General features: G+C 37.6%; 1 protein-coding gene across 1 annotated transcript; it reads right to left on the bottom strand.

The window, feature by feature from the left end:
• Window positions 1-1,047: 1,047 nt before the first annotated feature.
• Window positions 1,048-18,923, bottom strand: LOC121246918 (squamosa promoter-binding-like protein 1). The gene is made up of 10 exons (XM_041145243.1): window positions 17,754-18,923; window positions 17,220-17,401; window positions 15,816-16,462; window positions 15,161-15,235; window positions 14,957-15,064; window positions 14,745-14,862; window positions 4,408-4,549; window positions 4,100-4,250; window positions 2,312-2,950; window positions 1,048-1,653 (listed from the first exon to the last, which is right to left on the bottom strand). Exons 1-10 carry the CDS (start codon window positions 18,335-18,337, stop codon window positions 1,198-1,200), a joined length of 3,102 nt encoding a protein of 1,033 aa, XP_041001177.1. The 5' UTR covers window positions 18,338-18,923; the 3' UTR covers window positions 1,048-1,197.
• Between the last annotated feature and the right edge of the window lie 8,613 nt (window positions 18,924-27,536).

The raw sequence follows: 27,536 nt of genomic DNA, 5'->3' as shown, positions 1-27,536 counted from the left end.
CATCTCTTCTTCAACTTGGCGTGATAGATTGGCGTAAGTTCATCATTCTCATGGCTTTTATGATTAAGATTTTGTGACGGGCTGAGATGGGAGCTGGAGTAGATGTGCAGTGGAGGAGTATAGTTGGGAAATGGGAAGCTGATAACGAGGGAAGCGAAGGGATTTAATGATACGTTGTCATTTTCGTTTAGTAGAGTGTTGTAATTTTGTGTCGTTTTGCTTGTAAATCAAAGGTGATACGTGGAACGACAACGTTTGATAGGAAGTAAATACCGTATTATAAGTAGAGAGCGACGACATTATATATATATATATATATAGATATAGAACGTTATGGTTTTAATACACAAATACTCCAAGAGTTGGAAGAAGAGTCCAACTTTGAAATTCAGATAACTCATTCCCTCTCTCTCTTTCAAGTTCTTGATTTTCTTGAAGGGTGACTCCCTCGAACCAGTCAAGAACAGAAGGGTCCATTATAGATTGTTTTAATTGTTGAGTAAAACGATCACTTGAGATCTACTAACAAAAAAGGTTGCCCTCATTTAACAAAAAAGGATGCAAAATGAGTAACTTAGTTGCAAATTAAGGGGTTTAGGTGTTTGGAGATTAAATTGAAAAGAGGAAAATAATTTGTGAATGTTTAAGTGAAATCCTTTTAACAAATTTAAAGAATCTTCTACCTTCTTATTGTTATCATCGAATAATTAAATTATGCTTTTAGTGTCAATTTTAAATAGCATAGGCTTATATATATATATATATATATAAACATGCTTGCTAGCTGAGACCTATTGAAGAGACCTTTCATCTGGCTTCTTAAATCTGTCGGCCTTTCTTTTTTATAATGATCAGGTAATCAGACAAAGCTCAAGCCACTGCAATCAGGAACACTAATAAGCTCATATTCATGACTTGACAATGGCTTACACTTCCAAGATTGCCAGTCTGCAAACTCAAGCCTGAAATATCCACTAAAACCTTGGCACTACCCGTGTTTTAATGATGTCTATAAAAAGCAAGCCATCAAGGTATTCACTCGCCAACTGAAGCAGTGAATTCATTTCTGTATAATGGATTAACACTCTTTTGAGTTTTTCCCCATGTAAATATAATATAATGGCTTATCACTAATGCATGCATATACATACAGTATACTCTGGTGATATCTAAGCCCACCCCCTAAACATAAGCACCTTAGCTTGACCCGTACTTCAACCGTTCCCACCTGAATGGCCGGAACACGTAAAGAACTTCAGGTGAGCTTTTGAAGAGCAAAGCCACACACACGCAAACGGCAGCAATTGCCACCATTGAAAGCATTGCCGGCTGGTATACCAGTGATCTTCTCATGCTGCCATAAGACAGCTTCTGCTCACATATCTTGCAATGTCGATAAGTTGCTCCGATTTCAATCTTCTCAATTTGCAGGCTGGCAACTTTTGACAACTTATGCCCATCTGATTGCTTCCTTTTGTTATTGAAGTCTAGGACAGCACCAGCGATATCAAGTGCCACATGCCTGCTTTCTGATTTCTTGCTCAATTTCTTTTGGACAAGATGTATGTAGGAGTAGTGGCCTCGCAGGCAAGCATAATCATTGGGTGTCAAACCTGTACTATCACGAGCACTTTTCCATGCTTCAATTCCAACCTGGAAAAGGCAGGCCATATAAGCACCACACAAGGATCTTATAAATGTTATAATAACAAATGTAGCATTGCAAACTAAGATATCCGATCAAAATAAGGATTTGAAGTGAAACTCCCACCCACCCTCTCCTTGCGCGAGAAAAGAGAAAAAAAAAAAAAAAGAAAGAGAAGAGGCAGTTTTGATTGATGATAGTCAATATTAGGTTTATAATCAGAAAATGTAAGGTTTGAAGAGAAACTCCCTTTTGGAAATTCATTTATAATCAGAAGATAACCAATATTAGATTTGTTTAAAATTGATCATACATACAAGAAATTGCTATATATTCCGAAATTCCCTGTATGCATGCTTTGAGAGAACATGGCACTTGTCAAATCGAGGGGGAGAGAGATAGATAGATAGATAGAGAGAGAGAGAGAGAGAGAGAGAGAGAGAGAGAGAGAGAGAGAGAGAGCTAAGCAATGAAAATAACAAGGGTAATTTTAACTCTAGGAACCATCCACAAGCTATTGCTGGTCTATAATGCACATAGATACAGCTCGATTACTTGAGTGGTAGGTCAAATGTGTGCTAGGGATGGATTCATGAACCAATTTTATGTCTTCCCTCTGTAGGGTTAGAAAAAAAAATTGTTTTATAATGAGAGATAGCATATTACCAGTCCAGGATCATCAGTTAAGGCATCCAAAACGTTCTCAGAGCCGGATCTACTGGCAGCGACATGAAGAGGAGTAAGTCCTGCAGGCCCTACTGTATCAGGTTTAAATAAGAAGCCACTATAGGCATTATCAACCTGTTGCTTTTCCTGGGCTCCTCTTTTATCCAAAACTTTATCTGGGAAAAATCTTAACAGGAGGTCAACCATAGGCCTGCAGTTTCTCCGGACAGCTCTGTGGAGGAGACCCAAATCCAACAATGCAAGCTCAATGGAAGGGTGGTCTCCAGTGTCAACTACACCCTCAAGAAGAATGTCCAGGAGTTTCTTTACTACGGCACACCAATCATGGTCCATGGAGAATGCCATGAGCCACTTGAACCGTTTGAAGGGAAAGAGATTCTGGTTTGGATCCATGTCACCTAATCTAAATTTTGCATGACTTCTATGAAGCAGCCAACCTATTTCATGTATGAAGTCCAGGGCTTGAGTTTTGGCTTCCAGCAGTTCAGGCATTCTCTGAATGTCATCAACAGTTTCAGCCACGTCAATTGTGTGCTCAAGCATACAGATCTCAGAACAGACTTCTTTCTCTACAACTATAAATGGAAAGAAGCTGCTGCTGAGACCATGATCTTCAACCTGATAAGAATGAAATGTTTAAGTGTTAAATGATAAATGGGCATATTCTTATGCATTCTCTAAAGATACAAACAAACATTATTGCAGAGCATTCTCATGTTGTTGTGCCAGGGCTCTTTGACTATGCTTCTCAAAGTTAGTTCAATTGTCCCTGCTCATTCTGCTTTTGAGTGAACCACCGCCTCAATATGTTCTTCTAATTAAAAAATGAGATCTTTATAATTTCATGTGATTAACAAGGCATCAGTTTCCCATCCTATTTCATGAAAATTTCTCTCTCAAAATACATATATTTTGAGTAAGAACACCGATATCTATTTGAGATATTGATCAACAATTAAATGTAAAACAGGACAGTCCAGAGAAAACCAGCTGTAACTGCCTGACTTCAGGCAACTTAACAGATGGGGTGTAGAAATTCCCAACTTCTGAAACAAAACTAAAACCATATGTTGTGAGATAATTACACACAGGGACCTTCTAAGGTTGAAGATCAACCAAAAATAGTCTAAAACATTTGAAGTAATACAATGCATACTAGGACTAACAATGTCAAATCACAGGTGTGGTGGAAACTTTTCTATAGTGGACACTTGTGTATGATCCAATCTTTTGTAAACTTAGTCAGCTAAATGCATTTTCAAATAATTTACCATATGTAAACCTAAGTTTACTATAGACACCCGTTGTTAAGCTAAGCAAGGTTAGAACAAAGATTTGTTTAAAACATTGGAAGTAATACAATGCATGCTGCGACAAACAATGTCAAATCACAGGTGTTGGGGAAACTTTTCTATAGTGGACGCTCGTGTTTGATCCAATTGTTTGTAAACTTAGTCAGCCAAATGCATTTTCAAATAATTTACCATATGTAAACCGAAGTTTACTATAGACACCCGTTGTTGAGCTAAGCAGGTTAGAACAAAGATTTGTTTAAAACATTGGAAGTAATACAATGCATGCTGGGACAAACAATGTCAAATCACAGGTGTTGGGGAAACTTTTCTATAGTGGACACTCGTGTTTGATCCAATTGTTTGTAAACTTAGTCAGCCAAATGCATTTTCAAATAATTTACCATATACAGACACCCGTTATTGATCTAGGCAGGTTAGAACAAGATATGTTTAAAATCAGGGATGACCACACCTCAATGAACCCTCTCCCAATAACATTTGGAATAGAGCAGGGGAAGCTGAGGCATTGGAGTTCATCATGCCTAATGGCTGCATCAGCGCCGTCCATCAAGTCGTAACAAGTTTCCTGGACCAGATACTTCCCTTCTTGAGCACAGAGTAACCTGAAACCAAAAGGCAGGACTTAATATCTATGCAGTAATCCTGAAAGTTTTATAAAATCTGAAGCAAAATCTAAAAACTGAAACATTATTGTTCCCTTACAAATTCTGAGAGAGGCAGACAAACTATTCAGGGATGCATGGAGAAGAAAAAGAATACCTAGCAGTGGGCCGAGAAAGGTTAAAGCCTTTTACGATAAACTGAACACTCTCAGATAAGGAAACAGCAATTGGCTTAATGCTTGAAATCCTGCAATTTTTATTGCTTTTCAAAGGTAAGGGTGTGTCTAAGACAATCTGACCTGCAAGGAAGATATAACAAATCAAAATGCTTTACCTTCTCACAGAAATTAGAAATGTGGTGCTATAAAGCATGAAAAGTGTATAAATTTATGGAGGGAACTTATAAAAAACTTATGGAGGGAAAAGACTTCACACTCTTTATTCATTGATGTACAATACCATATAAATACTACATACAATTGACGATTATACCCTCACAAATTACACTTATTACAACCATGTCCTCTAACACTCCCCCTCAAGCTGGGGCATATGTATCATATAAACCCAACTTAAAACAAATAAGTTTTAACCGACTCTAACACAAGGACTTAGTAAACATATCTGCGAGTTGATAAGCAAACTTCACAAAAAGTGTAGAAATGTCACCACTTAGTATCTTATCTCAATAAAGTGACAATCAATCTCTATATGTTTAGTCCTCTCATGGAATACAGGATTAAAGGCAATATGCACTGCGGCTTGATTATCACAAAATAACTGGAGAGGGATAGGAGTTGGAAACCCAATCTTTTGAAGGAAGTGTTGCAATCATGTCAACTCACTAGTAGTGTGAGCCATTGCCCTGTATTCAGCTTCTGCACTAAACCAAGCTACTACTGCTTGTATCTTACTCTTCCATGTAACCAAGTTACTTCCCACAAAGGTACAATATCCAGTAGTATATCTTCTATCTGAAGGGGATCCTGCCCAATCAACATCTGAAAATGCTTCAACCCTAAGATGTCCATTTGATTGATACAGTAATCCAAGGCCAGGGGCTCACTTAAGATAACGAAGAATATGAATTACAGCATCCCAATGTGAGACCCTAGGCGTTTGTAAAAATTGACTCAGTACACTCATTGCATAAGAGATGTCCGATCTAGTAATAGTGAAATAATTCAATTTCCCAACAAGTCTTTGATACCTACCTGGATCTCCAAACAACTCTCATTTCTCTTTCAAGAATCTATGATTTGGGTCCATAGGGGGTGTCAATAGGTTGTGCACCCAATATGTCAGTTTCTTCCAGAAGGTCAAGTACATATTTTCCTGAGATAGGTTGATACCATCTTTAGATCTACTAACTTCAATTCCAAGGAAATATCTAAGCTTGCCCAAGTCTTTTGTCTGAAACGGATCATGTAAAAACTGTTTCAGCCTAGCAATTCTGGCAGTCACTCCCCGTAATTACAATGTCGTCCACATATACAACCAACAAAATGTGACCTACATTACTATGTAGGTGAAATACCGAATAATCTGTTTGGCATCTATGAAGATCAAATGCCAATACAACATCAGAAAAATTTCCAAACCATGCTCGAGGAGATTGTTTCAAACCATATAATGTTTTTTTTAACTTGCATACAGTACCTCGATACTCCCCCTGAGCAACAAACCCAGGTGGTTGCTCCATATAAACTTCTTCATGCAAGTCGCCATGCAGAAATGCATTCTTAACATTGAGCTAAAATAAGGGCCAGTCTAAATTAGCAGCAAGAGAGATCAACACTCGAACAGAGGAGATTTTGGCAACTGGTGAGAAATTCTCCTTGTAATCAATGCCATATGTTTGAGTGTAACCCTTAGCAACCAAGCGGGCTTTTAGACGTTCCACCTAACCATTAGGATGAAATTTGATTTGTATATACCCATTTACAGCCAACAAGTTGCTTACCAGGTGGAAGTGGAACAAGGTCCCATGTCCAATTATGGTGAAGGGCATCCATTTCATTTTTCATAGCTGTCCTCCATCCCGGATCAGATAAAGCATCCTAAACTGTCTTAGGATCATAAAATTTTGAAAGTTGAAAAGTAAAACATGAGAATGAAGGAGATAAAGCATGATATGAGACAAATTGACTAATCGAATGTTGAGTAACACAAGATTGAGTACCTTTGCAAAGAGCAATAGGTAGAGAGTCTGAAGTAATAGGTAACTCAGGATCTGAAGATGGAGACACAGATGGTGAAGGCATGGAAGCCGACAGCCGCAAGCAATGCGAGTAAACTTGTAAAGGAACTGGGAGAGGCATTGAGGAGGGTTGGGTAGGGTTAGGTGAGTGTGAAGGAGAAAGTGTAAGCGTAGGTAATAGTAGAGGATCACACTCAACACTCGAAGCTATGTCCGATAAATAGGGTATGGACTCAAAGTAGGTAACATTAGCACTCGTGAAATAGAGTCTAAAAACAGGATTATAACTACGATATCCTTTGGAGTCCAAGAATAACCAATAAAAAAACACTTGGTAGAACGTAGATCGAGCTTATCAAAACCTGGGCTAAGGTTATTGTCAAGATTGGTTTGAATACCTCTTCCATTAGGTTTCTTTCATTATTTATAGAAAAGAGTTACAACTTGCTAGATATTTCTTCTGCCGATTTCTCTGTCACACGTTAAGTGTCTATACACGTTAAGACTATTTATAGTTAACCTAATTCTCTGCTATACAATCTAAATATAGAAAGACCTAAATTATATACATAACATCCCCCCCTCAAATTGTTGTTGGTGGATCAAAAAGCATCAATTTGTCAACCAAGAACTGATGCCGGTGCCGAGAAAGAGCTTTAGTGAATATGTCTGCAGTTTGACGTTCAGTGGAAATGTGAGGGAGAGTAATCACATGTTTGTCAAAGGATTCACGTACGTCGTATGGAATGGCAATCGACTTCAATATGTTTCGTACGCTCATGAAAGACAGGATTAGCGGCAATCTGAATAGCACTGATATTATCAGCATGAAGAGGAGTGGGATGCATTTGAGGAAAACCAAGTTCACCTAATAACTCACGAAGCCATGTGATCTCAGAGCATGCAGAAGACATAGCACGATACTCAGACTCGGTAGAGGACTTGGAAACTCTATTTTGCTTCTTACTCTTCCAATAAATGAGTGCATTGCCTAAGAATATGCACCAGCCGGTAACGGAGCGACGAGTATCCGCACATCTGGCCCAATCAACATCACTATACCCCATCAACTGTAAGGAAGATTATTTACGAAAGAACAATCCGCGTGTAGAGGTGCCCTTCAGATATCGGAGAATGCGGCGGGCAGCGGCTAAATGAAGATGTCGGGGAGCCTGCATAAATTGACTGACTTGTTGCACAGCAAAAGGAATGTCAGGACGAGTAATCGTCAAGTAGTTTAAACTCCCAACAAGCTGCCGATACAAGGATGGATATGATAGAAGCTCTCCTTCTTCCTGACAAAGCTTAAGATTTACCTCGAAGGGAGTAAAAACAGAGTTACCCGATTGGAGACCACCCAATGAAATAACGTCCTGCGTGAATTTGTGCTGGTGTAACAACGTACCAGTTGGAGTAAGCTGCACCTAAAGGCCAAGAAAGTATTGCAGGGGACCAAGATCTTTCATGTGAAAGGAGGCTTTGAGATGCTGTTGTAATTGCTTAATTAACTCAGTATCTGAGCTAGTAATCACAATGTCATCGACATATACGAGAAGCAATACGATTCCTGCAGAAGTCTTGCGAAGAAAAAGAGAGGAATCAAACTGACTTTGAGTAAAATGAAAAGCAAGCAGGTTAGAGCGAAATTTGTCAAACCATGCATGCGGAGCCTGTTTCAATCCATACAAGGATCGGCGTAGCTAACAAACCTCTGAGGAAGGTGTAGCAAACATGCCGGGAGGTGGGGACATATAGATTTCTTCCTTCAAATCCCCATGTAGAAAAGCATTCTTCACATCCATCTGCCGGAGAGACCACCCTTGCGATTCAACAAGTGCCAAGATAGTCCGCACAGTAATCATTTTGGCAACAGGTGCAAATGTCTCTTCATAATCAATACCATACTCCTGTCGGTTCCCAAGAACCACGAGGCGGGCCTTATATCTGTCCAGTGAGCCATCAACTCGAAACTTGACTGAGTACACGCATTTACAACCAACAAGTTTGACATCTAATGGACAAATTACAAGGTCCCAAGTGTAATTGTCTTGAAGAGCTTGGATTTCTTCTTGCATAGCCTGCTACTAACACACTTGGGTGGATGCCTGGGTATAAGAGTGAGGAACAAAAATAGTGTCGAGAGTGGCAGTAAGCAAGATATGAGGAAAATCATACATATTCGGTGGATGTGTAACTCGGGTGGAGTGCCGAGGTATAGGAACCGTAGAATCAGATGATGGATCAGTGTCTGGAAGGGGCGTTGAAGAAGGGGGAAGACATCGATGATACACCATACCTGGTTGAAAACGCTTAATAGAAGAAGATACATCATCAAAAGCGGGAAGAATAGTAATAGGAGGATCAGAAATAACTTGAGACAAAGAAATATTGATTTTCAAAGAAAATCACATTCCGTGAGATTCGGGATTTATTTGCATGAGCATCATAACAAACAAATCATTTTTGAGTAGGACTATATCCCATAAAGGCACATGTGACAGACTGTGCAACAAGCTTGTGACGCTCAACAGGTGGTAGATGAACAAAACAAACACACCCAAAGGTATGAAAGGATTGATACTCAGGACATATGTCAAATAGTCGAAAATAGGAAGAATCATAATCTAAAGTAACAGTAGGCAAACGATTGATCAAATAGATAGCAATAGATAAAGCTTCTACCTAGAACTTAGAAAGTACAAAAGAGTCAATCAACAAAGTACGGACGACATCTAAGAGATGACGATTCTTATGCTCAGCGACTCCATTTTGTTGAGGAGTATAAGGACATGAACGCTGGGAAATGATCCTCTTTTGCTGAAGAAAAGTTTGAAAAGAATGAGACATGTACTCCCCCCTGAGTTAGACCGTAAAGTTTTGATACAAATACTAAACTGTCTCAACAAGTGCAACAAATTTTTGAAAGACAGAAAACACATCAGCTTTAGAACGGAGAAAATATATCCAGGTGAATCAACTATAGTCATCGATAAACGTAAAAAAATAACGATACTGACCATGAGAAATAACAGGACTCACACCCCAAACGTCAGTATGCACGATCTCAAAACAATTAGAAGCACGACTACCATGCGCAGGAAAAGGTAAAGTTTTACTTTTACCAAGACGACAAGTAGCACAATCAAAAGATACAGGAGAAGAAAAAAAGGAATCTTTATCGCCCAAAAAACCATGTCATAAGATGAGTCAAGACAACAGAATTAGGATGACCTAATTTCTTATGCCAGACTTCATTAGTATTGGCAGTAGCCGTACAAGCAAGAGAAACAACATTAGGAATAGAAAATTGTAAGGGAAATAAACGTCCTATTTTAGGCCCCTTCGCGATCACCGTCCCCGACACCTGAACCACCACGAGAAAAGTGAACATCACAATTATTATCTACCAATTGTCCAACAGAAATCAAATTGGTAGACAATCCAGGAGAGACAAAAACATCGCGAAATGAAGAGCCCAAATTACCAATAGCAGTAATAGGAAGAGTACTGCCATCAGCGATCTGAATATTTTGCGTGCCTCTATACTTACGAACACCATGAAGACCAGTCGTATTACTAGTCATATGATTAGAAGTGCCCGAATCAACAATCCAAGAAGTTGTGAGTTAGTACCCATACCTTGCAGGTCTAAGGCCGTAAAAGCAGACACAATCATCTATTGGATCATTGCTGGTGTGAGAACAGATGAATTAGAGCTTACAGTAGGCGGCGCAGAAGATGAAGAAGAAGACCGTATAGCAGCCTGAAAAGCTTGTGATTGACGATTCTGAGGCCGTACTCGACAATCTTTGATGAGATGGCCCTCTTTCTTACAGTAGTTGCAAACTTTCTTAGGACAGTTGCGAGTGATATGACCAAATTCCTTGCAACTGAAACATTGCAACTTGTTCCTCCCTCTCCCTTGTGTTGCATAGACTATATTCACAGTCTCAGAAAAGACCTTCTCAAAAGTCATACCTATTTGAGTGGATAACCGCTGTTCTTCACGCAACAAATCTCCCAAACAAATATCCAAAGAAGGAACCGGATTACGGTTCAACAAACCAGCTCGAACGGGCTCAAATTCAGGCCGAAGCTTTATTAAAAACTGATCGCGTTGACTCTCAGCATGAACTGCTTGAAGAGCCGTGAGTGCCGTAGTGGGAACCTTAGCATGAACAATGGTAGAATACTTGCATCAAAGGTTAATAAAACCAGAATAAAATTGTGCGATAGGTAAATTGCCTTGATTATAAGTACTAATTTCCAATTCTAATTGGAACTTCCGAGCACTATGATCTTGGTGGTAAAGACGGTGAAGATAATCCCACGTAGCCTGTGCCGTAGTAAAACAACGAAGATTGGTCACAAGGTGAGACTCAATCATCCCCAATAGCCAAGAGATTACCTTGGCATCCTTGACCTCCAATTGAGCAAATTCTTTTTCATCAGTAGTGGGAACTTTAGTAGAATTATCAATATGATTTGATAATTCTTTTCCTTTCAAAAATATCTTAAACTGAAATTCCCATGTAGGAAAATTCTTTCCAGTAAAGCGAACGATAGTATTTTCAATAGACATGATGAAAAGCACTTAGAGAAATATGCTCAAGTAGTCAATCAAATAAGCGGCAAGCCTAATTTAAATTAGGTCCAAATCCAAATGATAACAGGCCCAAACACGTAAACCATATCACCTGTAAAACACAAGGAGAAGCCCAACCCGTAAAACAACAACATAGGAATTGAAGCCCACGTGAAAAACCCATAAAACACAAAAGAAACACAGACCTGCCCAGAGTATTTCTGAAAACAAAGATCACCGAGAGAAGGAACCCACACAGCTACCACACGGAAGGAATCCACCACCACAGAGAGTGCCATCTGCCATAGAAATGGTCGACTGCCTCACAGCTGCCCAGAAACTTTCGGACCGCCCCAAAGACCTCCATAGAAATTGCCGATACTCACCAAAGGAGACACATGCACGTCTTCAGCCACCAGAAACTACCCAGAAACTGCCGACAAGCACAACTGCACTGCTCAGAACAGGATCACAAACCACGACACAGAACCTGCCGACAGCCTCAAAGCCACCAAGGTGACGAGCCCACAAGTCGAAACCCACCAGACGTGTGAGAAAACACTCACCACAAACTTAGAAACTTACCAACGTGCGAAAACAGAGAAGGAAAATAATTCCTACTGTCGCAACTCAGAAACTCTCGAGGATAAAGACCATAGAGAACGATAATCAGAGTAATAGCTCTAATACCATGTCAAGATTGGTCTGAATACCTCTTCCATTAGGTTTCTTTCATTATTTATAGAAAAGAGTTACAACTTGCTAGATATTTCTTCTACCGATTTCTCTGTCACACGTTAAGTGTCTATACACGTTAAGACTATTTATAGTTAACCTAATTCCTTGCTATACAATCTAAATATAGAAAGACCTAAATTATATACATAACAGTTATGAACATGGCAAACACACCCAAAGATTTTTGGAGGAAGGGTAAATGGTGGAGATGAAGGAAACAAGATGGAGAAGTGAGAGGAACCATCGAGAGCTGATGAAGGCATACAGTTAATAAGGTGACAAGGAATAAGAACACCATCACTCCAAAATCATTTAGGAATATGCATGTGCAATAAAAGTGCTCGGGTTACATCTAACAAATGACGGTTTTGCGTTCAGCCACCCTATTCTGTTGGGTTATATAAGAACATGAAGTTTGATGAACAATTCCTTTATTACTTAGTAATAAAGTAAGTAACAAAGGCACTAGATTGATATTCTCTAGCATTATCAAAACACAAAACTTGAACCCTTTTATTAAATTGGGTTTTAATTTCTTTCCAAAACACTTTGAATATGGAAAGAAGTTCAGATCTTGCCTTCATCAGAAACACCCATGTCACACGAGAGTAGTCATCAATAAATGTGACAAAATATTGAAACTTGTTTGATTTAATGTTGATTAGTCCCTATATATCAGACTGAACCAATTCAAAAGGACTCGATGCTCGTCTATCAACTCGAGGTATGAAAGACACACGATGATGTTTACTAATTTGACATGCTAGGAAAGGAAGACATTTCCTAGATTCCTAACCTGACGCTTCAAAAGGGAAAGAGAGGGATGACCAAGGCAACAATGTCATTCATAAGCAGATGATGAGGAGGATGTAAGGACTGGAGTGGGTGACTGTTTAACATCAAGATAATACAGACCACAAGCTTCATGGCCCCATACCAATCTTGTTTTTAGTCTTGAGATCATGAAAGACACATGAAAAGGGATAAAAGGTCACTGAACATTGAAGACTTTGAGTAATCTTACTAATGGACATCAAACTAAAGGGAAAACTAGGAACATATAGAACAGATGACAAGGATATAAAGTCAATGAGCTTAGTGGATCCAATGCCTGTAAGTTTAGCAAGAAAACCATTAGCGAGAGTAACATTTTTTGGAGATGTCACAGTATCTAACTTAGATAAGACAAAGGGAAAACCGGTCAAATATTCATTAGCTCCTGAATCAATGATCCATGGATCTTGAGTTGATGAGACAAGACAAGCGTATGCAATACCTAAGTGCGACCCAAAAGCTTATCATACTCATCATTTGATATACTAATCATATCTTGGCAAATGACTAGTAGATCCAGATGGTCTACCATGCAAATCCCAACAATAATCCACCGAGTGGTTAGTGTGACCACAATGGGTGCACTTATGAAATTCTTGACCTCGAGTGCGATTACCTTTGGCATCACGTCCCCCATGTGAGCCTCCTCCACCAGGAGGCTCACAATAGGAACCTCCAACTGAGCTTGAACAGGAGGCTCCTGTTCAAGTTTGGTCTTGTATCGCCAGGAGGCTCTTGTTGGAGCCTCCATCATGTCCCCCTATAGGAGCAACATAGGAACCACATCATGTAACTGTGACTCAAATTTAGTTGTCATGGATGCAGAAAAAATATCACAACTGAACTTGGAGATAGAAACTCCACACAAGATTTTAGAAAAACCACAATTCAACTTGAAAATCCAAGAAACACAATCTGGAAATGTAGAAACTCAGCCCAAGTACCCGAAAACAACCTGAATAACAAAATTTTGGTCTTGTATCGCCAGAATTACATTGTATCGGCATGTATCAACTCTCAATTGCACTGTTTCAACCTGTATCGGCCGGTATCGGCTTGGAATACGCCTGTATTGGGTTTGTATCAGCCGGTATCAAGTCTGTTGTAAAATATAAAATAAATAATAAAATCTACTTCTTCACATCAGTTTAAGCTTTTGAGACAAATGGTGATTTCACATGGTATCAGAGCCAGGTACTGAGTTCGAACCCTGACTCTATACTCTATCACATTTAATTAAATATTTCACATGTAGAACCACCCATTAAGGGGAAGTTTGGCCCACACGTGAGGAAAAATGTTAAGATATAAAATAAATAATAAAATCTACCTCTTCCCATCAGTTTAAACTTTTGGAAAAAGTGGTAATTTCACATATGTATTGTCCGATATCGGGTCTATATCGGCCTTTATCGGTTTGTATCAGGTATCGGCCAAAACCGACTACAACCTAAACTCAAAATCGGGAATTACCTCATCCTCGTTACCAAACAAGCGTTATTCCAGATTAGGAACAAACTCTTACTCCAGGTTAGGGTTATCCGCACTTGAGGATGGGATTGGTAATCCCTACAACCAAACACTATGTCCCTTTGACGTTTCCAGCGATAGACAATACTTCTGGCAGTCGAGGATGACGAGGAACACGCTGGAATGCACAAACAACGACGGGGAACTACAACTTCAAACACCTACGGGCTGCCGATGATGAAGAGAGAAGCCACTAGGATGCAAGGAGGACAACGACAAACTCGAATTCGGCAACTACAAACATTAGTGAGCTTAGATCTGGCGACAAAAGATAGATACAACACCAGAAAACACTCCAATGAGTTCAGACCATAGTGAGCTCGGTTTCGGTGTGAACCACTGTACACCACTTACCCCATCCGACAACCGTGAGCTTTGATACCATGTATAAATTTATGGAGGGAAAATACTTCACTCTTTATTTATTGATGCACAATAGCATATATATACTACATACAATTGACGATTATATCCTCACAAGTTACACTTATTACAACCATGTCCTCTAACAAAAGAAACAGAAACACACACACAAGGGCACACACTCACACCCGAGATAGAGTGAGAGAGAGAGAGAGAGAGAGAGAGAGAGAGAGAGAGAACAAACCATTATACATAAATGCCACACAATGTTGCACCCTAATATATACCCATCCTGTTCTCCAGAAAGAATTATTGGATGAATCAAGTAGCCTTCTCAGATAGGATCCCAGGTCACGACAAAACTGTACGTAGCAATTGTAGTTAAGGAAATGAAAAATGTTGTACCGATACTGGGTTTAGTAATTTTACATTGCTTGCATCAGTATGGAAGCTTACCTCCTCCCACATGGATTTTTCTAGACGGAGGTATGTCGTTAATATGATACAGCCTGGCCTTATATAGCTCTCTATATCTGTAGGACTATGGGATAACCAGTCGAGGATCTGAAAATGTAAAACAAAAAACAAAAATCAAACCACATGATGAATAAAACACCCAAAAGAGGTTGCAGCAAAGTAATTTCATGGCCAATTATATACCTGTGTTCGGAGAACAAGAGGTAAATCGTTTGGATCTTTTCCAAAGAGTTTGAAAACTATTCGATCAGTGCGACCCTGAAGATTGGTAGGAAAAGAGTGGCTTAGAGAATTAGTTTTTTGAGGTCCATGTAAAACAGGAAGTAATTTAATTCTAACTCACAAAATGCATGTACCAATATCCGAGAGCTATAATGTGTACAACACTTGACTAAAAATAGATGCATAACCACTTTTTTCCATTTGCTCACTAGTAAGAATATCATTTAACAAGATCAACAAGCAAGAGGACCCAAAAACCAAGGGAGGTGACATGCTACACAAGCAAGAAGTCACATATGTCAACTTATGATTCTAATAAGGACCTTTGATCACTCTATCCCTTCTTTCAGCTGTAGGCATTAGCAACGCAGACTCAACCAAGTCACAACCCAACTACAGGCATTGACACTAAAAATTAACGTCTAAAACTTTCGTAAAAAGTTGAGGTCAGCCAGTGAAATCTGCTAACAACTGAAAAGGAAAACCAGATGAATTTTTGTGATAAACTCGAACCTGTTACAGTGGTCCCACCACCCACCATAATATACACATTTACAAATGCTACCAAATTCAGAAATTATAAAAGGATTCAGATACAGTCACAACAAGAACATACCTGAACCTCTCCACTGGAACTAGATGGTGACTGTGAGGAAGTTGAATCCAAGTTGCCACTTGGCTGAGGTGAGGTAGACTTATGAGGGTCTTTCTGTAGCCATAATGGAAGGCCAATAAACCCAGTCCCTGAGTTTTCAGGTGCACGAGACCTCCCTACTTGCTCAATATAGTCTTCTGAATCATCGTATACATTATTCAAATCAATCTTATTTAATTTGACCTCCCCAACTTTCGTCTCTGATATAATTGATTTGGATGGAAGCCCATCCCTTGATGGAGGCAGATTTGTGCCCTGTGCACCTGATAGAGCTTTTAGATGTCCACCCTCAGCATCATCTGAACATATTCTTTTCTGTGCCATAACAGATGCAAACGCTGTCATGGATTGTCCCACAGGAATACAATGGTCTTGAACGTTGACACAATCATCCATCTTAGAGGCGGAACTATAAGGCCTAGAGTGTTCAGAGCCATTTGGAATAACATCAGGCACCTTTTGTGAGGCCCCAGTAGATGTCCCAGCATTCAGCAAACCTTGAGATCCCTCGAGTAATGCAGATATGTTCCTTCCATCAACTGTATTGGCTAGGTTCATCAACAGATGAGATAGCAGATCCTGGTCCTTTGTTTGATCTGAGCTATTTGCTGCAATTTATAGAAGGCACAGTCTGTGGAGTCAAATAAGTATGCCAATCATGAAACCCAAGAAAAAAAGAGAAACAACACATAACCACAAACAAATGTTGACAATAAAGTAAGACAAGTGATATGGAATTACTTCGAGAACAACATCCACTAGGACAGTTTGCCCTTTTAAAGAATTATAGACTGTCTAATATAGAATGAATAGGCCCAAAAAAGTTAAAGCAGGAAAGTGCAAGGAAAACAGCAACTCTGAGAGCGAGAGAGAGAGAGAGAGAGAGAGAGAGAGATGCAAAGATTAGTCTCGCACCGAAGAGAAATTCTAACTTTCATAAGTTGAACCAGGAAAGTGCAAGGAAAACGGCAACTCTGAGAGAGAGAGAGAGAGAGAGATGCAAAGATTAGTCTCACACCCAAGAGAAATTTTAACTTTCAAAAATTCAGCATTAAATTTTAACATGTCATTTGCAAAGAAAGAATAGCCTAATAAAGATAAGGTCTGATAAACTCAGCTACTGACATATCATAAGAATCAAGACAACAAGATATTAACTTTGCTGGGTTATTGGTGAGGTGGTTACAAAGCAAATTCTTAACAACACTCAAAAAAGATAGGAGTTTCATTAGATCATTAAATTTAGACAAGTTAATCAGCCAGTAGCTTTCAGACTGGTATCACATATACAACAAACTACTGTAACTATAGTACATTCGTAAAGCAGCCCAACAAAAACAATTTGCACTAAATAAAAAGACTTACAATGGATGTTGGAGAGAATTCTTAGCAGACTTATTAGTATATAACTGCTACCTCTTTCAGCATTCAGAGAGCCTCCGTTAACCAGAGTGTCAGGATGTGTTTTCCTCCTCCTCCTATTATGGCCATCTAAACGTCTGCGACAACTTCTCCTTCCATCATCGAACTGTTGAAGAACATGAAACCTGCCAATAATAAAACCAAGTTGCATCTATTTGAAAAATACATTGCACGGTAAAATGGCATATACCTAATGCAGACATGTAACATGGAACATGCCAATAAGTATAACCAAGTTGCATCTAATCTGAAAAACAAATTGCCCTGTAAAATTACTTAAACCTAACATAGACATGTAAAAAGTTCGGGCTCCTACTTATAGGACCCGTATCAGAGCTCAACACCAAAACCCATCTGTGATCATCTATCATCTTTTGTAAAAATGCATGTACAAAAGCAACTATTCTAATGACCAGGACTGATTATAACTCTAAAGTGTTTCCTCCCAAGCAAGGACAACTATAAAATACAACTGACCTGCTACACTGCTGACAGAACCGCTGCATAACCTTTCCCACCAGTGCTTTGCTGGCCTTGGAATGCATTTCACAAACCTTATGTCGTCGGTGGTAATCCTTTGCATTGCTGAGATCAGCCTTGCAGTCCTCTACCTGACAAACCGCAAGGTTCGCCATAGTCCCAACAACCTTTGTCTTCTTCCCTCTCTTCAACTCCCCTTCCATGATAGGGTAAACTTTCCCACCGAGCTTTAAGTTAAGAGACCCAATTTCACCATTCAATTCTTCATCTTCAACGGCCACTGCCCTCCTCCGCTTCTCCAATTCCCTCTTGCCCCCATAATCCAATAGATTGATCTCATCTGAGCCAAAAGATGAACTGTTGGACAGACCAGCATTTTCTGGAATTTCTGGTTCAACTGGAAATAACTGCCTACTCTGACAATCTGATCGTTGAGAGTTCAATGGAGTTGCTCTGAAGAGATCTCCATCCCATTTCCAGTCATTCAAATCCCATTCCAAACTCTTATTCCCAACTCCCTTCAAATCTGGAACCGCCGGACCATATAATTCATGAGCTTTGCCTCTACATTTAGCCTCCATTTATCAAGACTTCCAAAAAAACCAGAAGCAATAGGTCAAAACACCCAGATTCCAATTCGGCCAAACGCAGCTACTCAATTAAACAAGAATCCAAGTAGCAGAGAGAGTAATGTTGGAATCCAACAAGAAATTAGAAAATTTGAATCCCCACAAAAGTTAAACCCAGCCAAAGTCTTTCCATTTACACGCCAAGAACTCCAAAACGGTACAACGCATTCATTGATCAAAGCAAGAGTTGCCCACATGCCGAAAGCCCCGCAACTACCCACTCATTCCCTCAAGACCATAATCAAAGCCACCATATTCACAAAGCAACGATTCCATAACCAATAAATTTCTCAAATTTTATTCACCAGAGAAAAGAATTTCTCAAATTACACATCAGGAGAGAAACTCAGAAAAAACAAGTACGACTCAACAACTTCAACAGTACAAACGCGTGAATGAAAACAAAACAAAACCTGCCCATAGATTGCATTCTGGAAACTCCACAGGTGATCAACTGCGTAGATCACAGGAGAGAGAATATAGCAGAGGAGGAAAATTAGGAAAAGGTTAGGAAAGAGTGTGATGTAAATGCTGTTTCAGTGGAGAGAGAGAGAGAGAGTAGTTTTTTAAGGAATCTTAGGTCCACACCGTGTCTCTTACTGCCTCTCTCACTAAATTAACCAAATAAGACTGGTAACGATGCACGCGCTCACTGGCCAAAATCAGACAGGTTGAAGCTGATGAAATGTGTACTACGTGTCTTGTATTGATTGGTTAGCATCGTTAAACCTCGTTTATTTTGACTTTGCAAAGAACCTGGCATGACCCTAATTACAATGCAACATCGACCTGCAGGTTTTATGCGCATGACAAAGAACTTATTACACACGATTATTCTCTTACTATTTTTGCAGTAAAAACATATTCACAAACAAACAACCAAAGTACTATTCTCTTTGTTAACTTAAATTTCCTATAACAAATTAAAAAAACTAAAGTTTCTTATTGTACCAAAGAGCAACAACTTAAAAGTCGTCTTCTTTATTTTTATAATTCTTTCCAGCGTACAAGAGCAGGCCGTGTGAAGATGACAAGGGCGTTGTAATCAATACATTAGACTCCAAATGATCTTACGTGTTTTAGTGCAGGTGGTAAAAAAGTTGCAGAAGTTGAACGACATGCATGTCATGGTACGTAGCAGCAACCTATTTAATGTTCCAACAGTAGCACTATGCAGGAGGGAGGAATCAGGACAACTTAGATTTTGACCATTCGCTGCATGGTTGCTGCTGGCCGATCCTCTCTCTCTCACACACACACACGAGTATTTGTGATATCCATGCGATAAAGATAAAGATAAAGATAAAGATAGATAGTGTATGAGATCTTGTATTGTTTGAAAAGAAAAAATTATTACTCTTTATAAGGTTTTAATAGAGTTCTAATTGTATTATTGACTAGTCTTTTTAAAATATAGATTATATGGATCGAGCTTGACGTTACAATATTGTTCTTTATTACTACTATATGTCTACTGCTACATTTGGGTCTCGGTGTTAAAAGCAACACAAACTCATTTGAAAAAACTCCTCTTATGACTACCAAACTGTAGAGAGAGGAAAGAGGAGGGAGGGTTTCTTCTATAGGAGAAGAAAACTCATATGTGCATGTGAAAGAAAAAGCCCCAATACTTCAGACCTCATTACCAGCTGGGACAAATGGGCATTAATTATTAGTTGTTTCTAATGGCTACAATATGAAATCAGGCTGCCTCTGTTCGGATTGGATTGTGCTTCTCTGACACCTGAGAATTGGTTTCGATCGCCAGAAGCATCAGACCAATGTTCACCCATAGCCTTTGTGTACCACTAGTGCTAGTAGTAGTGCTACATGGACCTTTGGTGGTCTGATTGGCAATACCAAGATGGGGTCTTCGACTGAAGTCATGAAGTTATAACAAGATGGATGGATGTATGGGAGCCTGTGGTTGGAACCTTTGGATTAAAATTCTTATCCGAATTTGAGGGTTTCAAGTAATAAATTAGTAAATAGGCATATGAAATAGATCTTATCAATTAAAATCATTGAACATATATTTAATGCTACTCGAGAAAATCCACATAAAAAATAATAAATATTGTATTCGTGTATTTATCTCTCTTCTTAAAGCTCTCTGCATGGTTGAGCATTATAAAGAACTATTAATGAAGTTTGATCAGTTACATCACACAAAGGCGCTTGCTAAATAATCACCTTTTGCAATTTGCATAACATTTCAGTACGTCCTGTTTTCTTAAATGTGAGCCTCGTATATCTGGAAGATCGATGTATTGAAAGTCAGTTTCTGCAATATGATTTTGTTTAACATATATATATATATATATATGTATATATCTTTCTTTACAAAGTATCTGGCCAGTATCAAAATCTTTGAGAAAAATTAAGTCCATTAATATGCATCGAGGTACCAGCTAGCTTATCATTTTTTTTTTTTCTTGAAAGTTGCTGGAAAGGGGAATCATGTAAGTGATCAACTTCTCAGATTCACCCTGATCAAATTGCATTTGTGTGTTATCATCAGTAAAATTGAAAGATGAACACCACAAATAAATCTAGCGCATGTATTGTGTACATTCGCTCCAAAATCTTGGACAATATGTGTAAGGGGATAAAATATTCAAGCCTAAAGACCAGCCCAGCCCACCTAAAGGCCGCCACTAGAAGATGAGATAGAGAGTAAAAGGGGATAAGGAGGGGTAAATGACATGGAGGATATGAGAAGAAAAGTCAGGAAAAGATAAGAGGAGAAGGGAAAAAGTGAAAAGCAAAGGAGTATATCAGCCACGCAAATGAATGTGGCCAATCCTCACCATTCCCTAGGGGCACGTAGAAAGAGGGGTCAGATAAAAGGAAACAGTCAGATAATTTCAAAAGGGGACTTCTTCTTCAGTTTCTTTAACCTCTCGAAAGGAAAAGGTGCTCCAACGACAAGATTTACATCAGAAAATTAGTCTTCGATGTCTATTGTACAGTGAGGTGAGATTATGAGGGACTGTAAATAAATTTTATTATAGTGGATATTCCTTTCTCAAAACCCCCATGGATGTACATAAACTTTATGTCGAACTACGTAAATATGTATGTATTCCTCTCTTTTATATTTTTAGTATTTATTTTTCATTCACTATCATGATCACGTACGCACAATTATACTGGATCACGTTGGGGACTCCAAACCACCCGATCGAGGCCCTAATCGTCATAGCAAACCGAAAATGACTATTTCTCTACTTCTAGATTGTTGTGCGATTTTTAGAATTAATAAGTTTTCGAGAGAGTTGGATGGCCACCATCACGTGGATCACCTTGCATACTTTTCAATAAAGGTCGTTTTGTGATAGGAATGTATGCAAAGCAGTACGTACGTATAGTAGCTCGCTAGCTCGATATATAGGAAATAATTTATTGTCTACTTTCGGTAAAACGAACTAAGGTGTACTCATCCAATTACCCTAACGATCAGTGGCATATATAGTGAATCCAAGGCGAGTTGTATAAACCAGACAGTCTTGACTTTGAGATTCCGCAGTATTCATGCTGCATGAATGATGCACTCTCTTAGAGTCATGATCTGTTGGGAGAATTTCTGCTTGAATTATCAAATGTAAACTTGTAAAAAAAACTCCTAAAAAATTAGAATAAGGTAGCAATATCCCTTCATTATTGATTCAATTTTAAACCTTCATGAGCAGTCCCATCCTAATTCTTAACCCATCAACAACTTTCTCATTGACAGATCAGACTAATCCATGAACTTTAAAACAAGGAAAAGAAGTCCAACTTTGTCCACCATTAATGGGATATGTCTCTAAGGCAAGATAGGGACCAATCCTATAAGTACAGCAAGGATCCCAACCCTCAGTTGCAGATCATCATTTCATGCACCACTTTTGTCCTAAATATGCAGTTCAATATTGCATTAGTGGCTTTTGGACAAAATTATTTTGCTATATGATCATGAGGAAGATGATTAATTAATTAGAGTAGGAAGTACATCTACATGTTGCCATGCATGTTATTGGAAGCTAGCTAGCTAATTTCCTGCAATCCAATCAAGAAGAAGAAAGAAGAAAAAAGAAAAAAAGAAAAGAGTGCTGCTACTTTATCCCTCAAAGTGACCGCCCATTTTGACTGCAAGTGTAAAAAAAATTTTAAATATTAAAAAAAAAAACACTTTTACACTAGCGATCAAAATGAACAGTCACCTAATAGCGTTTCTTAAAAGAAAAGAAAAGACAATAACCTTAAAGGGGTATATGTCCCATGGGGTTAAATCCAATGGGAAATGCTTATATATCTCATGGATGGTGGTTTCCGATGGTGGCTACTGATTGAGTTTTTTTTACTTAATAATTAAATAAGTATTTTTTAATGAATTTATAATTTTTATTTTTATTTTTTGAAAATGTTTAATGAGCTTATAAAAATATTTGAAAAAAAAAACACAAAAAGAAAAAAAAAAATTGCCTATTCGGTGACACTCTCGGTGGCCTCCCTCTGTGGGAGTAGCTCTATCTCCACCCCAGACCAATAGATCCCAAACAAAAGTGAAGATGTTGCTGTCCCATGCCAGACCAGACCAAATGGGTGGCAGCTCATGTGCATGTCATGGAAGATATAGATCAGCTACATCTGGAAAGTGGGCTTTATGAACATGTCCTACGTACAATTCTAAGGTTTTTTCCACTTTTCTTCCATTAATTCCTTGGTCTCGAATATATATATATATATATATATAATAAAATAAAAACAAAAACTTTATGGCCCAAATTAAATCCAAACACGAACATTGGTCTCAGTCACACTGCACATGGTTTAGATGGATGAGGTCAACATAAAATTAAAGACCAGGGTAAGGACATTATCATAGGAGACCAAGTAGCTAGGAAATTGCAAAGCAATATTAGTTGTACTCGATCGATAATATTCCAAATGAAATAAGATCGAATACCCCACATCATGACTCAGAGGCAATATATTGGTACGTTGGAATATTACAAAGTTATTTTTATCGTAAAATATATCTAACGGATTATATGAATTATCCACGTCATTTTGTGAAATTATTTTTATGTAATTTATTTATATTTGTAGTATTTCTATGTATATTAATAGGATCCTCATAGAATAAATGAGATCATTGTTTTTAGAGTAATACTACATAAAATCGTAAAATACTCAAGCGTCGTGCGATCGTTTTAAAAAAGAGTGAGGTCTACTATTAAAAAATTAATATTTTTTTTTATGAGGGTTCATATTTATTCATTTTTTTTAAAATAATTATGCAGCGTTTACATATTCACGACTGTAACTATTATTTCTCTTATTTTTAATATTGCTGATGTGAAAAAATCTGATTTAATATGTCAATAGTCCAAGGAGCTGCAGGTAATTAAAGGCTTCGTGTCATCATGTCCATCGACGTTGCATGCAGAGAGACTGTCTTCACATTAATTTAAACCATATTTCTCTTTGTTATATTCTTTTTCTTTTTCTTTTGATAAAAAGGATCTCATTCTATTTTTTTTTTTTTTTGATAAAAAGGATCTCATTCCATTCATTTAAGAGGACATATAACTTTGACTTCAAACAATAAGTCAATTACAAACATTAATAGAATCTCAGTATACTATTGTGACTGATATGGTCTAGTCCAGATGGCTTATCTCTAAGGACCGAAGTCTAAGAGATAGCACAACTCTGTTCCCAACATAGTTCACAGTAACCAAACATAAAACTCCATACCCAACTAGGTTGAGTATGGAGAAACCAAACCCCAACATCACCGACTAAGCGGAGGGGGGACAACACCCTTTGGACCTAAGTCCGAAGGGACAAATATTTTTGGATTTTTTTGTTTTCTTGAAAATAAAGACAATGCATAAATAAATTACATGGAGAAAATACTGTAAAAAGGGAAAAACAGTGCACAAAAAACACCTCGGAAGGGAAAACCGACTGTCCGTCATGGGAGATCCAAAGTCGCCGGTTCGAGAGCTGCCGCGCGTTGCAACGGCATAGAGCTCCTTGGTGGCGCGTGAGGGCCACGCGCCGACGAGCTTTGGAATTTTCGTCCCGCCCGTGCAGACTACGCTCCACTCCGGTTGGGGCCGTGTTCGGTAGACGTGTAGATCGGCGGCTGGGTAACCTCCTTGTGGGGCGCGTGTTGGCTATAAGGACCCCGAAGACCACGAACGGCGATTCTCCCTTTATTTGGCCTGAAAAACGAAAAAGAAAAAAAGAAAATACAAAGGAAAATCAGAGAAGTAAAGGGAAAGAGTGAAGCGGGAAGGAGCCGAAGCTCCCACCCCCTCTAGCCGGTCTAAATGAGCTGGGTTTAGAGAGAAAGTTGTGGTCTGGGTTTGAGTTTTCGCTATATTCTTTTTCTTTTAGTTTGCTACGCGAACATATATACACTCTCTTTCTATTTGTTTGTAATTATAAATTTATAATATTTGCAAGTGATCAGTGTATAAATTTCATATCAGTGATATGTTTGGTGTATCAATAAACAAACTTGCAAATATATTTTTCTCTATTTTTTTAATCTTAATCCTCAATATCTGTGTTTTAGATTTTTTTTTTTTTTTTTTGAGTTTTTACTCTTAACTCTAAAAAAAAAAAAAAAAAAAAAAAAGAGTAGAAATTGAACGAGATGAAGATATAATATACATTACCTAATATTTGTTTTATGGCTCCTCTTATCTCTAATATATATATATATATATATATATATATATATTTTTTAAGGAAAATGCCAAGTAGTCTCTTGATTTTGTATTCTGAAGTTGACCGCTTATTTTAATTTTATTTTTTTCTTAATAGTTAAGAAAATGATTACTAGTAAATGTGTATATTTTTTTGAATATTTAAATATATTTAACAAATATTTAAAAGAAAAAAGGAAAAAAAATTTGAAAATGCATTAACGGCACGGCCAGAAGAAGAAGAAGAAGAAGATGTGCATATAAAACTCCCAATCCAATGCCAAGTAAATTCCTACTTTTGGTCTTGGTCTTGGTCTTGGTCTTGTACATATCCACCAGCTTCTACAACAAATCTATTTTTACATCGAACAACTCACTACTGTTCTTTTCAACTTTACGTGCAAAATTATTCGCCTCAAAATTAAGCTGCTTCCCTATGTATATATTAATTATTTGATTCATTTTGAAAAAATAAATAAATTTAGATTTATCACGTGAAAATTTCTCTTTTTAATAGTGAATTTTATCTTGTTCCAAATGATTTAGAGATTGTATCTAACATTAATCATATATTAAATATTTTTTTTATAAATGCATTATTTTAGAGATATGCGAGGACATTAAGCCTCATTTAGTTTCACAAATGGTCTCAATTCATCTCGTCTCATCACATCTCAACATTCAAACACATATATTTTTTAATTTTAAATTTTCAACTTTTTCATTTAATTATTAATTACTTTTCCAAACTTCTAAACAGATCACAAAAAACAATTCAATTTTTTCAAATCACAAAATAAAAATAGTATTAAAAAATTATATTTTAACAATATTTAATTTTATAATATTTTTATTTATTTTTTTCTCCCTTCTTTTCTAAAATTTCATAAAACACCTTAACTTAAATAATTTTATTATTATTATTATTATTCATAAGGAATCAAGCATGCGTAGGCTTTATCCATAGTTAAGACTCCCAAAAGTCAAAAGTTTGAATGAACAAATGTCGCCCAATCGAAGAGCAAGTCACATATCTATTTTATTATAATAAGTGGTTATCTAGTTGTGAATAGTAATTTTTACTATTTTTTCGTTAATTTTTCTTATTTTTCCATTAAGTCATGTTTCACCAATAGGCCCTTAAAATTTTTGATCATTTGACATGTAACTTCCTTATAAAATTTAATGAAAGATCATGTTTTACCAAAAGGTCCTTAAAACTCTTGACTATTCGTTGTGTATCTCCCTTGTAGAATTTAATGAAAGATTATATTTTACCAAAAGGCTCTTAATAGCTCTGCGGTTAGATACTTTGCTGAAGTTTAGATTTTTTTTTAATCTTAATTTTTTTTATCTTTTTTTAATCTTGTATTTTATTTTTCTAAACAATTAAACTACTGATTTTTTTATTTTTTTAATTTAAACCATTATATAAGGGCACCTAGGACTAACGAACCTGGACAGCCCAAATGAATAACAGTTCCCTGAGCCCATATTTGCTTTGTCAATGTTAATGGCTTTACCATCAAACCCACACATCACTATCTTTCTGCATTTGCTTGGTGGTCCGGACAATTTTCTAAGAATTTTGTGGTTAAAATGAAAAACATATGTATAAATATATATATATATATATATATATATATAATATATATATACTAGGCGAGGACCAATGTGCAAAGCACGTTTGCCTAGTTTGTGTGAAATAAATTTGTGCAGATTAGTAATGTGCACAAGCAGAAAAAATAATAAGATTTAAAAAAAAAAATTGATTAATGAATAATTTAATGCAGAGATCAGAAAATGAAAAGATTAGTTCAATGGAAACCCATCCGTCCAATGACATGCCTCAGTAGCAGATTCGCCAAATTCTCTACAAGCAAGAGATATAATAGTACTACGCAGACTTGTATCGACTCATTGTATTTTCTAGTTGGGTTTCTCTAGGGCCCTGCAAATAATTTGATGGAGCCATTGTGAGGCAGAGTTAGTCTTCTCTAGTGGAAGGTAAGAATGCAAGATAAGTCATGCTTCTAGTTGGGTTTCTCTGTGACCTCCAGAATATGTAGATAGCGTCTGAAAAAGGAAGCGTTCCGAAAAAGCCTCACCATAGACTATTCAGAGTCTTCAGACACCCAAAACAATGAACTTCTTCAGAAGACTAAATTATTAGAAAACGTAAGAGGTATAGCCCAAGTACACATAATTTATACAAGAGGAACAACTAATTAAAAAAGTTTAGAGAACATGTCAAACATAGATATTAGCTGAACATAAACTTGAACCCTGCTAGGGCTTATGATCTGCTACAAGCCAACAAACAAAACATCTTAAACCAGCATGGGAAAGAAGATGTATTGGACTAATGTACCCTACAACAAAACCAATAGAATCAAAGTAGTTATAACCAGACCTTCATTAAATTTTATAGGTAAGATTGTATG

The sequence above is a fragment of the Juglans microcarpa x Juglans regia genome, chromosome 1S (genome assembly GCF_004785595.1).
Source record: "Juglans microcarpa x Juglans regia isolate MS1-56 chromosome 1S, Jm3101_v1.0, whole genome shotgun sequence".
NCBI lineage: Eukaryota > Viridiplantae > Streptophyta > Magnoliopsida > Fagales > Juglandaceae > Juglans > Juglans microcarpa x Juglans regia.
The sequence above is the reverse complement of the archived record's forward strand: the minus strand, read 5'-3'. Positions and strand labels throughout refer to the sequence as shown.